The sequence below is a fragment of the Hippoglossus stenolepis genome, chromosome 9 (genome assembly GCF_022539355.2).
Source record: "Hippoglossus stenolepis isolate QCI-W04-F060 chromosome 9, HSTE1.2, whole genome shotgun sequence".
Classification (NCBI taxonomy): domain Eukaryota; kingdom Metazoa; phylum Chordata; class Actinopteri; order Pleuronectiformes; family Pleuronectidae; genus Hippoglossus; species Hippoglossus stenolepis.
The window spans coordinates 13,762,545-13,775,888 of NC_061491.1; the positions used below are offsets into that span (position 1 = coordinate 13,762,545).

At 42.2% G+C, this 13,344-nt stretch overlaps 1 protein-coding gene across 2 annotated transcripts in view; it reads right to left on the reverse strand.

Annotated features, from left to right (window-relative positions):
* The window catches only part of LOC118115046 (ras GTPase-activating protein 1), a 27,954-nt gene extending 15,103 nt beyond the window's left edge, over positions 1–12,851 (reverse strand). The window contains exons 1-2 of one of the 2 annotated variants that reach the window (XM_035165961.2): positions 11,565–12,851; positions 940–1,092 (exon numbers count right to left, since the gene is read on the reverse strand). In XM_035165961.2, coding sequence (XP_035021852.1) covers positions 940–1,092; positions 11,565–12,109 — 698 coding nt within the window. In that variant the 5' untranslated portion in view covers positions 12,110–12,851. Of the gene's footprint in view, positions 1–939; positions 1,093–5,563; positions 6,149–11,564 lie in introns of those variants that run through there. The other variant, XM_035165962.2, reaches the window with a different exon arrangement.
* Between the last annotated feature and the right edge of the window lie 493 nt (positions 12,852–13,344).

Consider the following 13,344-nt stretch of genomic DNA (forward strand, 5'->3'; position numbering starts at 1 on the left):
CAGCTAAATGAAATGTAATGTAATGTAATTTTATAAATTACCCTACGGTATTACTGCTAGACAAGTGCACTGCCCCTTTTCTTTTAATTCAAGTCCGCCTACTCACATTGCATGAAAGATAAGTCTTCTGTGTAAAACACACAACACACACACACACACACACACACACACACACACACACACACACACACACACACACACACACTAAAGGGTTTCAGAGGACATAAGTGTGCAAGTTGAAATGCCTCATAGAAAACACTATTCTCAAAAGTATAGTCAGTTTGAATTACTGTAACACACTTGAGTTGAAGCAGTCTGCAGAGGCACAACAGGCCACTTTTCAAACTTAAACATTCTTCAGTATCAGCACATGTCATGTCTGTGACTGTCTGTCCTTCTGATTAGCAGCTAATGAATAACTTCTGTAGTTCCCCTATCTTTATCTGGTAACTGAAGGTGGCACAGTGCCTGCTTTTTGTCAGATAACGTGATATGTTCCGTTTCACCTACTAACAGGAGTCTACAGAGAACAGACAAACAGTTCATGTCACAACAAACTCTTATGACTATTCCCTTAACAAAGCTCCTCGGGTGTAGGCTGTTATTAATACCATGGTAGACAGGTAAGCCAAGTCTACGTAGCTTCTGTATTGATACAGTGAACACAAATGAGCCTACAAGGACCCCACAGTTTTCCAGGAAGGCAATGGCATCAATGGATAAAAACAATTAACTGGACAACAAATGTGTCAGCACTTGTGGGCCAAGTCACATTTCCCCCCCCAGGAAGCTAAAACAAGTTAACCAAATTATGATGGGACCACCTTGACATGTTGAACCTTCAAACTAAGACTTTTCAGCAGGCTCTTGATGCAGCTTCAGAATGGATCAATTGATGAGATTAGCAGATTTCTGCTTGTTGTGTGCACTCCATCATACCTGAAGTGGTTGACCACGTTGGTCATGCTGAGGAACGACAGGACAAAGGAACCGGGCCGGCGGTCACTCTCCCTGATGAGGTAGCTGCCAGGGGTCCGGGCCTGGCGCAGCCGCTCCTCAGCAATGGTTCGGTCTAGCTTGCCATGGTACCACCTGAGATGAAGAGAAAAGGATGAACCAATTAGGAGGGAGGAGACAGGTGGATGGTGCGTTAAGACACAAACTATGAATCAACTAGCGAATCTACATTAAGATATAATTGAAAGGAACCCTTAGTAAAGTTATGAGCCTATTCAAGAGGGAAGTGCACATTGCTGTTGAGAAGTAAATGAACCATTACTGCTGAAATGTTATGATAAAATATCAACATGGTATATCGATTTGATTCCTCACAACAAAAAAGAGACCACTTATCACAAACACAAGAGTAGTGGCCACACCACTAGCAACCTCCTGAGGTAAATATAATGTGAGAAAGTTATGGTTTGTTGTAAGACGGTTGTTGACTTTGGAGACATAAAAATGTTACTTTACACATAATAATCTGATAATGCCTTCACTGCAATTAGAATCACATTCTTTTCATTCACTTATGGACTTGTAAAGGGGTGTAAGTAAATTAATGCAATGTATGTTAATTATTGATAGACTGATAACGAAATCAGCATTAGACAGTGGAGCTATATGAAATTTTACGACCTACTTTCATGAGAGCATGACCCAGACAAGATGAGTAGGTCATGTATTTTTCAGACAAATGGACGGAGGAAGGCGAGTAAAAGCTTGAATTCAGAGGCTTTAATTTTTGAGTTTCCTGTACACCATTAAAGTCTCACTTCTTCTCTGAATTAAACAGAAGCCTGAGCAACAACACTGGTTAAAATTTCAGCAGGTGAGACAGGATTTGACAGGGCTTTTGCTAGCTGGGGTAAAAAATTAACACTGTTTTCCAAAATTAGGCCAGTGAGGCCTCTCAGAATGAAGAGCAGTGACTGGAAAAACATCCAGCGGTGGAAAGACGAATGAGGTCCTGCGGCAGCTCTTTTCACAGGAGACCTAAAGGGGCTCCCATCTGGTTTAGGTGAGTCGAGGTTTGTAAAGAAAACATGATCAAGTCTGTTATCACAGAGAAAGCTGCAGAGGGCTTGCTGAAGCAAAGAGGGGGAGTTAAGAGTCTGTGAGGGGGCTTTGGGGGGGATTTGGGTGATAAGAGATTTGAAAAGAGTGATGGAGGGCAGTCAGAGAGTGAGGCCAAGCAGCCCTTAAGGGGCTGAGGAAGCTGGGGAAAGTAATACTGAAGGAGAATCATCGAAACACGAGGAACGATAGATGACTGCTAAGAGACGAGTTGCAGAGAGCAGGGCAGGACAGACCATCCTACATCATTTCAAATTCTTGTGTCATTTCAAATTCATTTAAACTTAATTTGTAAAAAGACTGACAGCCCTAATTACACTCTCTGTATAATGACATTAAAAGACAATTAAGAAGACATTTTGGATATAAATGTCTACTGCAACTAATCCAGAACCAGGTCAAAGACAAGAGGTCAAAGACTGAATTATACACAGAGGAATTGTTCAGCAGAATCTTTTCAAACAGGAATAAAGCTGCAAAAGCCAGTTACTGTTTCCATGGCTTTAAGCTTTGCTAAACAACTAAACAGACAGAGAAGCCTATGTCAGACACAACACAACATGGATCATGATTGACAGAAAGAAGATGATTGAAAGACAGATGCTCATCTACTGGCACAGCGTTTTAGAGGTATGAGTGCTTCATTCGACTGGTCCTTAGATCATCATTAAATATTCAAAAGTTAAGAATGATTCTGACTTTAGGGTTACCCTGTGTGTGTGTGCTTGATGTGTCACTCTAAACACATTTATTTAATTTTCAATCTATGGTGTCGGATCATGAATCTGGATTGTTCTGGTCACTTTAACCCTGATGTCTTGGCTGTGCTTGTCCCGTCTCATCTTGTGTTGCGTGTGGCAGGTGAACTGCCTACGCACAAAACGTTTTGTTTCAATGTTTTTAAATACGTGTCTCAAATTCTAGAGCGAATAACAAACACAAAGTAATCTTAAATACTATACATGTCCTAATAATAATAAACACCAACACTAATGAGAAGTTAAAGTGTAAAGTGAGCACAGATCAGCAGGGGCGAGAGGAGAGAGGACATATGGCAGGGTAATACGGCACGGTACAAGGTACCCGGGCTGCCGCTACAAAATGAACATAGCAGAAACCCGACAGGTTGTGAATGCATTGGGGGGAAGCATTACCCAAATTAACTGACATGAGCAAGAGGTTATAAATGTCGGTTTTCGATACATTTTCGGTGTCCTTCTGATAACTTCACTGAGCCTGTTTACATCACCAGCCATAATACACACCTCTCGAACACATGAGCCACTGTCCACAACCTGTTACACACACTGAGTGACCTGAGCCTCTTCATGAAGTAGTCTGCTCAGTCTCCTATTATAGACGGCATCGGATTTACCAGAGCAGCCAAGTTTGTTGTTAAGGTGCACTCCAAGGAACTTGTGTGACCTCAGTGCACCCACTTCCTCACCCTGCGTGGTGATAGGTGTATAGGACATTCACACAGGCACCTGCTCTGTAGAGAGGGCGGAGATGCTCCGGAGTCTGACGGCAGCTTAAGAGAATAAACAAGGCTGGAAATATTTGTATTTGTTGTAAATAGTAAATGGATCCATTGATCACAACCAAATGCTGGATTTGAGGGTGCTAGAGGCTATTCTGTTGCAGTTTAGGTTACTGTTAATCTTTAATGCCTGTGGTATTCCTGACTTACTTCATGGCCTTGCACTATAATTTTGTGTTGCCATAGCAACTTTGGCCATGTGGATTTGTTGTAGTATAGTACCTTGAGGTCATCTTTGTAGCCTGGCTGATTTGACTTACACAAAACTTTCTATAGATTTGAGGAAAAACTTAATATTTCATACTATTATTTCACTGCCCATAAGGAAATGGGATGTGATTGGGTCAACAAGACTGAAAGGGTGCTCTGATAAACAGACTGTGAGCTTAAACCATGACAGTAGTGACAAGATACAGTTCTAGTATCAGCTTGAGGAATGTCCCATCATGTCAGTACATGAACAGCGAGCAGCCCACTGACGTCTTGCTTCCCTCTACTGACGCTCATCTCAAAATAAGGCATTTCTTCCTCTGCCTACAGTTCCCTCACAATCAAATAAAACAAGCCAACTCATAGAAACTGCAATACATGTCCTCACTCACATAGCTGATCACTATTCTTACAACCAAGTCATAACTAACCTGTATGTGACACCACACAACACCCACAGTGTCATCCTTTCACCAGCCCAATGCCCACATCCTGAGTTTCATTTTCACACAAGTCAACCATTTATTCACTTCATCATGAGACAAAGGGCGAATACAATCCTTTCTCGCACTCAACTCATGATTTGAGGCATTTTAGACAGCGCCTGAAGCAAGCCATACCGGTACAAGCACGTTGAATACTCGAGGCAGGAGATATTAGGCAACTACCTATAAATAGATAAAGAAAATGACAGACAATAACATAAACAGATTAATCTGAGTTTAAAAAAAATTATTTCTATAAAAGCTGTATGGAAAATGAAGGAATTAAAAAACCTCCAGGGTGAAACGCATCACCCCAAAGTGGATAAAATATCAAATATATTACAGTTGCAACAAGCTACTGTTTGAAAAAGACCAAGTCTTTGAACAATTGTTCTCTAAATGAGGACACCACATAATCTACTGGCCAAAATCATTAAAGAATAAGCATTTTTACAGGAAATGAAACCCTGACTATATTTGGCAGGACTTAACCATTTAATAAGGTTCAGTTAATGGACTGCTGAAACACTCACAGATCATCCATTCTTAAAAATACTGTGGTGCGGAACATACTTAAATCAACGTTTGATTTCAGGTAGGCAAAGATTCTACGCTTTGTATCTGTGCTTTAATGTTATCATATCCGAGACAAATCTGACAAACCGCTTGCTGTGATGTCTCTCTCAGTCTGTCTATCTCTCATTAAGCTCTATTGTGAGCTCTCGCTCTCTCCAGCTCATGTCTCTCTTCTTCATTTTCTTTTGTCTTGATGGATGTTGCTGTGCTCATGCATCTCCCCATATGTACTGTCAGTCCACATCAGTATCAAGAAGTAATGAAACATTGCCTTACTGTGCCTTAGCAATACGCCTCAGTCGCACTGCCAACTTTCTATGGGGGGTACTTTTCTACACTGGAATTTAATGCCCAGCAAACACCCCATTGAAATTCTTAAACAGAGCCAATGCACTCCATTCAGTGTCTGGAAATCACATGTACCATGTAGCTAGTATGACCCTTACTGATTTCTTTTATGTGTAAGGTCTGTAAAATATGTGGTCAGAAAATATATTTATCTATTGACAATATATCTATCCATCTGATCTAATAACAACATTGTGCACAATAATATGATTAAAGCAATATTTTTTTAAAATCTACTATCAAATAAATAGTTGACAAACTGGAATAATCAGCCCACAGTAGAAATGGCGAGGTACTAGTTGCGGGGGGGATTTGATGCCCCACTTACGCCGAGTTCGCCCTCTGCTGCATCTCCCTGTGCCGTGTCCCGTGGTCTCACAAGGTGCACCCACTCCACTGATACAGCTGCTGGCCAAACAAAAACTGTGAGCTTCGATGTGGAAAGTAGAGCAAAGGCAGCTCCAAATCCATACAAGGCATGATGATGTGACCCTGCTGCCGCCCTGGTACAGTCATCTCCCTTCACTAGGATCAACGAGCAATATCCACTGAAGCAAAATGAAGAGGAGGACCCGGAGATGCGGACTGTTACCCCACATGCATTAAGTTGTGCTAACTAATTTGAGGAAAACTGGATGACCATGTGTTATCCTGTCCTGAAGAATTACACAGGTTGATCTCCAAGACTTAGACTGTAGCCCCGTAGTCTTTGCTCCCGCTGCATCCTCTGACTTTCTTCTTCTCTTACTCTGTTCTCTTTCTCTCTCTCATAAACTACGCATCATGAGCATGCTGCCGATTGGTTTCTGAAGCAGTGGGACAGCAAGGGTAGGAGTGGCATCTCTGCACACACAGGGACACTCATGTCCCATGAACACTCAGATACAGACAGACATGCGTTAGTGGAAACAAGCCATGAAACCATGTGACCTTTGAGAGTATACAGTATATGCACCTGGCTTCAACCATGCTTCAAAATCGAAACACAGGGTGACGTCAAAATTGTTCACCCTGAAAGTTTCCATCAGGTTTTTGACCACACAACAGGCAATCTTTAAGCAAATGAACAAACACCACAGCAATTCATGTAAACCATTTGGGCAAACAAATCTCATGCAAAATGTGTCCCCATAACCATTTACTTATATTTGCATGCTCAAGTTTTCACAATGGAAAGAAAGTGGACTGGCAGCAGCTGTGGATTGGTTTTGTTTTTGCTTTACACACTATGAACTGCCACAGCTTGTTAGACTCAGCCAGGGTGTTGGAATGGCAGCACAAATGGGCAGAGCTAAACCATATAGATGGAGAGATGGGGAAAGGGCATCCATGCATCTTCAGCCTTGCTCAGTCTGAAAACTAACCAACCACCATCGTTCGTAAGCCCAGCCAGGCACACGGGGACCAAAGCAGACATCTCGGCTTTCCTGCTGTGAAAAAGTCTCCCTGAAATAACATCATTACATCAGTGATAATAGGCTTCACTGTCATCTACCCATACAATATTCTTCCTGAATTTTTTATATCTACAAGCAGGGTATCCAGTTAGGAACATTCACTTCCAGCTGAATTAAAACCATCATTGCAAGTCTAACTGTATATGGAGTAATTAATACAAATGTCCAAAGTGTAAAACTAGTTGTTTTGTTATAAGTAACAATGAAGTAACAGCCCTCTTAAAAGAAATACCTTTATTATACTTGCTGTGTCTGAGGTTATGTCTGAAGTGCTATAACACTAAAGCCTAACACTCAAACACTTCCTGTGCAAAGTCAACTCAATCAGCACACCTAACTAATGTGAAAAGTCATTCATCATCTTAAATCCCTGGTATTGTCAAACAACTGAAATGCTTCTGAGGATTCCGTTAATGCCACAGTGAGTGGCTCAGAAGTCTTGAAAACAGGATGTAGGAGAGAAAAGGGCAGTGTGGGTATTGGAAGGGCATGACAGGACATTGCATAACACAATGAAAATGCATGGAAACCATACGCTTTCCCTTATCAATGCACAACACAGATCTTACACTAATAAAAGCGACTGGTGGGACATTCAATGGGTCCAGTAAACCAACAATAATAGGGTTGGGCACCAATAAGGTAATATGGTAACTCAGGATACTTGAAAAAGGCAAAAGTGTCAGTTTTCTCGCTATTATTTAACAATCCTGCTATATAATGTGCTTATAATAAAAACTTATTTATGCAATGCAGTCAGACTATTGTGGCGGCCCACAATAGTCTTATTTGTCCCACTACAAGTTTCATGTCAGTGCCCTGTCAAAATGATCCATTAAGTTTTTACATCTTTTGACAGAATTCGTCATTGGGTGGATACTGCTTTTGCTGTGTGTGTTCCTGCGACAAGCATTCAGTTCTAAGCAGGCTGACAGACCTGCCCTCGCTATGCATCAGGTGTAGCTTTCCAGCAAAGTATACTGCAGTAATTCAAAAAAGATGACAGGAAATCACAGGTTTATTACTTATTGTTGGGCTCACCAGTCCTTAAAGAATTGTGTAATTCCATCCCACTAATCAAAACCTGCTTTGTTATAAAAGTGTTGTAACTGGTGGGAACAACCTTCATCGTAGTTAAGCTATGCAACATCATCCACGTGCCCCTTCACAATTCCATTGTATCTGCCACCCAACACAAAGTGAAATTGGGTAGTGTGGGTGCTCAATTAACACTGCCGTTACAGCAGCGTTTCCACAGCCAACTGCTAAATCTGGTAAACTCATTCACACAGCCACTGATCTTCAAATCCAAGTTTTCCTTCCCCCTTTTCTCTTTTCCTCCTAAGGGAAACTCTTTATGACTTGAAATCCTCTCTAATCTTCGTGGAAACTCAAAATCAACGACTCATTTCCCAACAAGCTGTTTGTTTAAGCTCAGGCGCTGGGCCGGAGGCTTCTAAAGGCAGCAGGAACGCTCACTGCATGGGGCCCAGTAGATATCTTTGCGCTTGCCTCATTGAGCTATCATCTGTGTCAACTTCTTATCGCATTTCTGCATTGTTTATGAATGGCACCCTGGTGTACAGAGGTGTGAATGAATGTCACTGTTGTTTGTGTCTCTCCCACTCGCACAGACATTTTCACTGTACTGCACATGTGCCGTGTTTAGCTTTCACAATTACTGTGCAACCCACACTGGGACCACTCAATAGTGTGGAAGATTTCCACTATCACTCTTCAGATATGCACTTAACAGGCTGCTAACATAACTCAAAGGAATACAAGATCAGTCTTGGAGCCCGATTACAGAAGGCATACACAGCTGAGGGGGCAGGGGGAGATTCAGAATCACTCAGACGAGTGTGGGTAGTCAGCTGTGAATGCAACACCCATTGCTGCCAATGCTACATTTGCCAGTGGCAAATGCTATTATAGGCAGAGTGAAAAGAAGTCAAAAAACAAATGTATACGTCTTGTATTACACATACAAGAGACGGGATGTTCGCATAAGCGTCACAAAGTGTGACACAAGAGAAGTGGATTTTATGCCATTAAATTTGGCCATTAGGTTCACTATATTGCCTGCAGGCAAAAACTTCAGCTATGTCTATGACTGTGATTCATTTTGCCTCAATCCTTGTATACCAGATTAGGCACCTTCTACAGGACAGCACCGCTGGATGAGACCTAACAGCGCCGTCTATCACAGTGCATCAGTAAAAACATTGTAGAGTGACATACCCTTGTTTAAACTGGGTCATCATTTTTTCACTGTGAAAGAAAAGGCAGCACCTTATAACTTGTCTGTTATAGAGAGTGGTGCACTGCCAGAAAAGAGGATGAATTAGGCTGTGTACCTAACTCTGTGTCTAGTCTTGCTTATATATAGTGGCAGGTGTGGCGACGATAAGCACACGAATATACAACATGGAGCATTTGACCTCAATCTTTCTTTAAAGCAGAAGTTCGCAGTGTACATTTCTATGATAAAAGTAAATTCATATTTCATCGCTCATTTTAGCAATCAATAAAAAGTGCCGGTATCGCTCAACACTTTTAATTCAGTGTCATAAGGGTAGGTCTCTTTTTGAAAAAACAGGGTCATAATAACCAGAAAAATTAGCATTAAGTCAATGTAAGAGAATATAGCTTGTGTTGTGTATGTGTCTTGATCAATTTAGTCAAATAACGCATCTCAGGATAGGCCAGATAGTCAGTGACTAGATTTACTTTGACTATCAACAGTGTGAAGAAGTTATGCGTTCGTGAATGTGACGATACACAGTTGACTACAAGTCACTCATTGTGAAACAAGCAAGACCAAAGAAAATCGATGTCATTCATGCACAAGTGACAACTGTTACACTGCAAGTTGATAAACTGGAATGCAAGGACCCCCCAAAGAAGTCCATATTTCCTTAGCAAAAAGTCTACTAACAGTGCAGGAGTGCTCTGTAAGAATTTGGAGCAAATTCCATTTAGGGTTTTTCGTTCCCAGTACAGGCAAGACTGGTGAATTGCTGGCCTTCAGCTTTCCCAGTAATCTGACAGGGAGATATAGGGTGGCTTCTAAAATAAGAGCTGAATCCACACTCCAGGCCCAGTCACTTCCATATTTCACAGTATGAGGGCAAGAAATGACAAAGCTCAGCAGTTCTCTAATGAGACTGTAACAAATGGGAGGGCTGTATTTGGGTTATTACAACAGCAGCACACGCACACAGGTTTGGACACGTGCTTGTTAGCATGCTTGATAAATTCATATAAATGCCTATAATTATAGATACGGGTCATAAATACTATGAATAGGATGCACCTGCCATGCTTTGATCAAAAAAGGTACAAATACTTATTCAGGCATGTCTCACCTTAATCTCAAAGAAAACCTATTTCTAACATATTGTGCCCATGAGGTCAAAGGACTGTAAATTAGCTGCAAGTATGCAACTGTGCGTCGAAACAGAACTATTGGATTTCTATTCTTCATGTTGCATGATAGAGCACAATCCTTAACTGACAATAATCTGGCTAATATTGCAGTGACATACGCATGAACAGGTATTTTATGGGGCTGAACAGTGACACTGTACCAATCACACCAGCTATAAAAGTACCTTACTGTAGATTGGAGATGTAAAGGGGCTAATTGCTCATCCATTAATAAAAAATGCATTTAATACATTAAGAATATATAGTAGTTGGAAGGGCAGTATTCAGTGCAGTATTTCCCAGCATCTTGAGTCGAGCTAAGCTTCATACAGTCACGAGCAATTGAGATGAAAGCCAATGATGCTGGTATGACAAATGGATAAAAATGTTGTGACTGAATATTTGTATGCATGTTACTTATTGAGTTAAGCTACGACCACATAAATATGTTTTGGTTTTAAAACGACAACAAACAAAACATTGATACTCTAAAACGATTGAAAACGCATCACATGACCATTCACGTACAAGGGTCATGAGCATGCTGGTGTAAACAGGAAGTAGATTGTCCACTCTGCAGTTTGTTGCTTGGTAGAAGAAAATCCTACAAACGAGAGCCATGAGTGGTGGAAAGTTCTGTGCAAGAAGCTTTTCAAGAATCTCAGTTTTAGGGGCTCAAAAACTGCAGAGCGGTATGGACACCAGGCATAAATGTAGAAAACACTAGGCATTTCAAAACTAAAATGTATTACTGTGGACTCAGCCTTAGGCTCTGTTTTGAGTGCCATGTATCACTGGTATTCTTTCATTTATATAGTCGAAACAAACTTGCAAGTTATGCACAATTATTGCGGTGCTTCTTTTTTAATTTTGTCAAACAGTTGTGTTATGACGATGGGATAAAGAGCAGAGGAGGGAATGGTTGTTTGATGGAGTTGTTTTGCGTATTCATTGTTGATTCGTCAAATCAAGTGCTTAAGTTTATTTTTACATACAGCTTCCGCAAAAGATTACAATGCACTTCAGAACATTCAATACACTTATTGAATCTATTTAATCAATGTAAGTTCAGTAATGAGATGTATAATCCAGCATTCTGCTATAAACAAACCAAATCTAGTCGATTTGAGTAATTGTATTTCGGGCATTATAATTTTTCAAATGTCAAAGAGAACAATTTGGTCAAACTGGGATTATTTCATGACCACAACTGGGTTATTAAAACTCCACAGTACATGGAGCAGTGATAATGGTCTGTAAATGTAGATGATAACTGATGAGTAGCACAAGTTACTGATGAACCAGCATGAGTCAACGTTAAGTCACATTCAGAGTCCAGGGATACCGCAGCAGAGGAAGGTTGGGAACCAGCAGAAAGTGCGGGATACTTCATAAATGTGGCTTTCTGGGTTTAGATAATTTTCTTACTGGTAGTATACTTACTGGTTGGTGGGAGGTGCAGACAGGGGGAACACCACCTCCTCTTCCTCATACTCCGGTCCATCCTGCAGGTCGCTCTCATCCGTAGTGCCGCCGAGCCCCCCGTAGCCCGGAGGAGGGGGAGGAGGTGGTGGCAGCGGGGGGAAAGCGGAGGGCCCATCCGGGCCGGTTGATGTGGGTGAAACCCGACTAGCCGGACCCTCCGAGGTGGGAGACCCACACACGCTGCCCGCGGTCCCTGAGCTTGTTCCTTGGGAAACTGAATGCCCACCTCCTGCTCCGCCACTCCCTGTTGCGGTCAGCACCGGTCCGGTCAGATCCCCACCAGGCACGGGATAGACCATGCTCATGTCGGGGAGTGAGTCCGGCGATGTGTTCGAATGTTGCCGGACCGCTGGTGCGGGTGCGGGTCCCAAATCAGGGACTCTCACTCTGGCCGGCTTGGGATAGTAGGGGAAAGCTGCCGTCTCCGGGCCTCCTCCGCCTGCCACCCCTGTCCCTGTCGTGACCGAGCCCGTATCCTCACTGCTGACCTCCGCAGCCATCATTTTGGGGAAATGCGTAGAGGGGAAAAAGTCCAGAAGGGAACCTGCCCTTCCCCTCCGTTCTCACAACACTCCTTCCGTGTTTGGGCTCCGGGGAAACAACACCAAAAGTTTCTCAAAAACGCGTTTAGCTAGCGTTAGCCAAAGAGCTAACTTAGCCTACTTAGCTGCACTAGCGGGCGTTAGCTTCACCGCACATTCGCTCCCTGTGAGTTAGCCACGCTAACGCTAGCGGGACGGCTAGCAGCGTCGAAACACTTGATGAGTCCTCGCTCGCTATGTCTTCATTGTTTCCTGAGTTTAAAGTTCACATAGAGACGCTGTCTGCAAAGTAACATTCAACACGTTCCAGGTAGAACATCAATTCACCGGGGTTTCCTGTTGCTTTTCCTCGGACTTCACCCTCCGCAGACACACCACTTGTCGGGGAGTGTTGTTTTATTGTCACTGTTGTGTGTAATCCTCGTCTTTTCTTCCAGTGTTGTTGTTGTTTTCTTTCCTTCTGAGTTTCCAGCCGCCTCCGGTGGACTCCACAGCCGACCCAGCCTCCCCGCCTACATCCCCGGAGAGGGATATCCCCCCGTGCGAGCTGCCATGTCTTTAACCAAAGTAAAACACGTTTACCAGCGAAGTTCGCCTCTTTTTTTTCTGGGTTTGCGAGCTGGTGGCTGCTCGCTGCTCTCTCTCTCTCCCCTCCCTCTCTCCCACTCCTCACCCAGCAGACGCATCCAAGTGAGCACCGAGCGGCTCAGCTTCAATCCATGACATCTTCACTCAGCACTCCGAGACATGGGATCTGGATCCCAGATTCAATATGACAGGGTTCACGTTCATTAAATATCAGTTCCTAACTATTATACTCAGAGAACTACAATTTTTTTTTTACTATAACTACAATTCATCAAACTATCCAAAGATAGAAAACAAGAAGAAATATTTATGTATGTTTTATACCTATCAATATATGTAGCACATACAATTTAATTAAAATTTGTATACTGTGTAGTTCACCTCCCTTATAAGGTATAATAATGTATATGCATATGTGTGGTTCTATTTCAGTAACTCCTAATACATAATGCACAAATACAGCACACATCCTCGTTGAATCATCCGGTGCCACTGCACTTTAAGTTTGTCTCACTACATCTGTAGTAAAAGGTGTATATTATGTAGATATTCTCTGTATTTTCTGTTCAATTTTATTTTAAATGTCTATTTTATTCGTTTTTGTACTT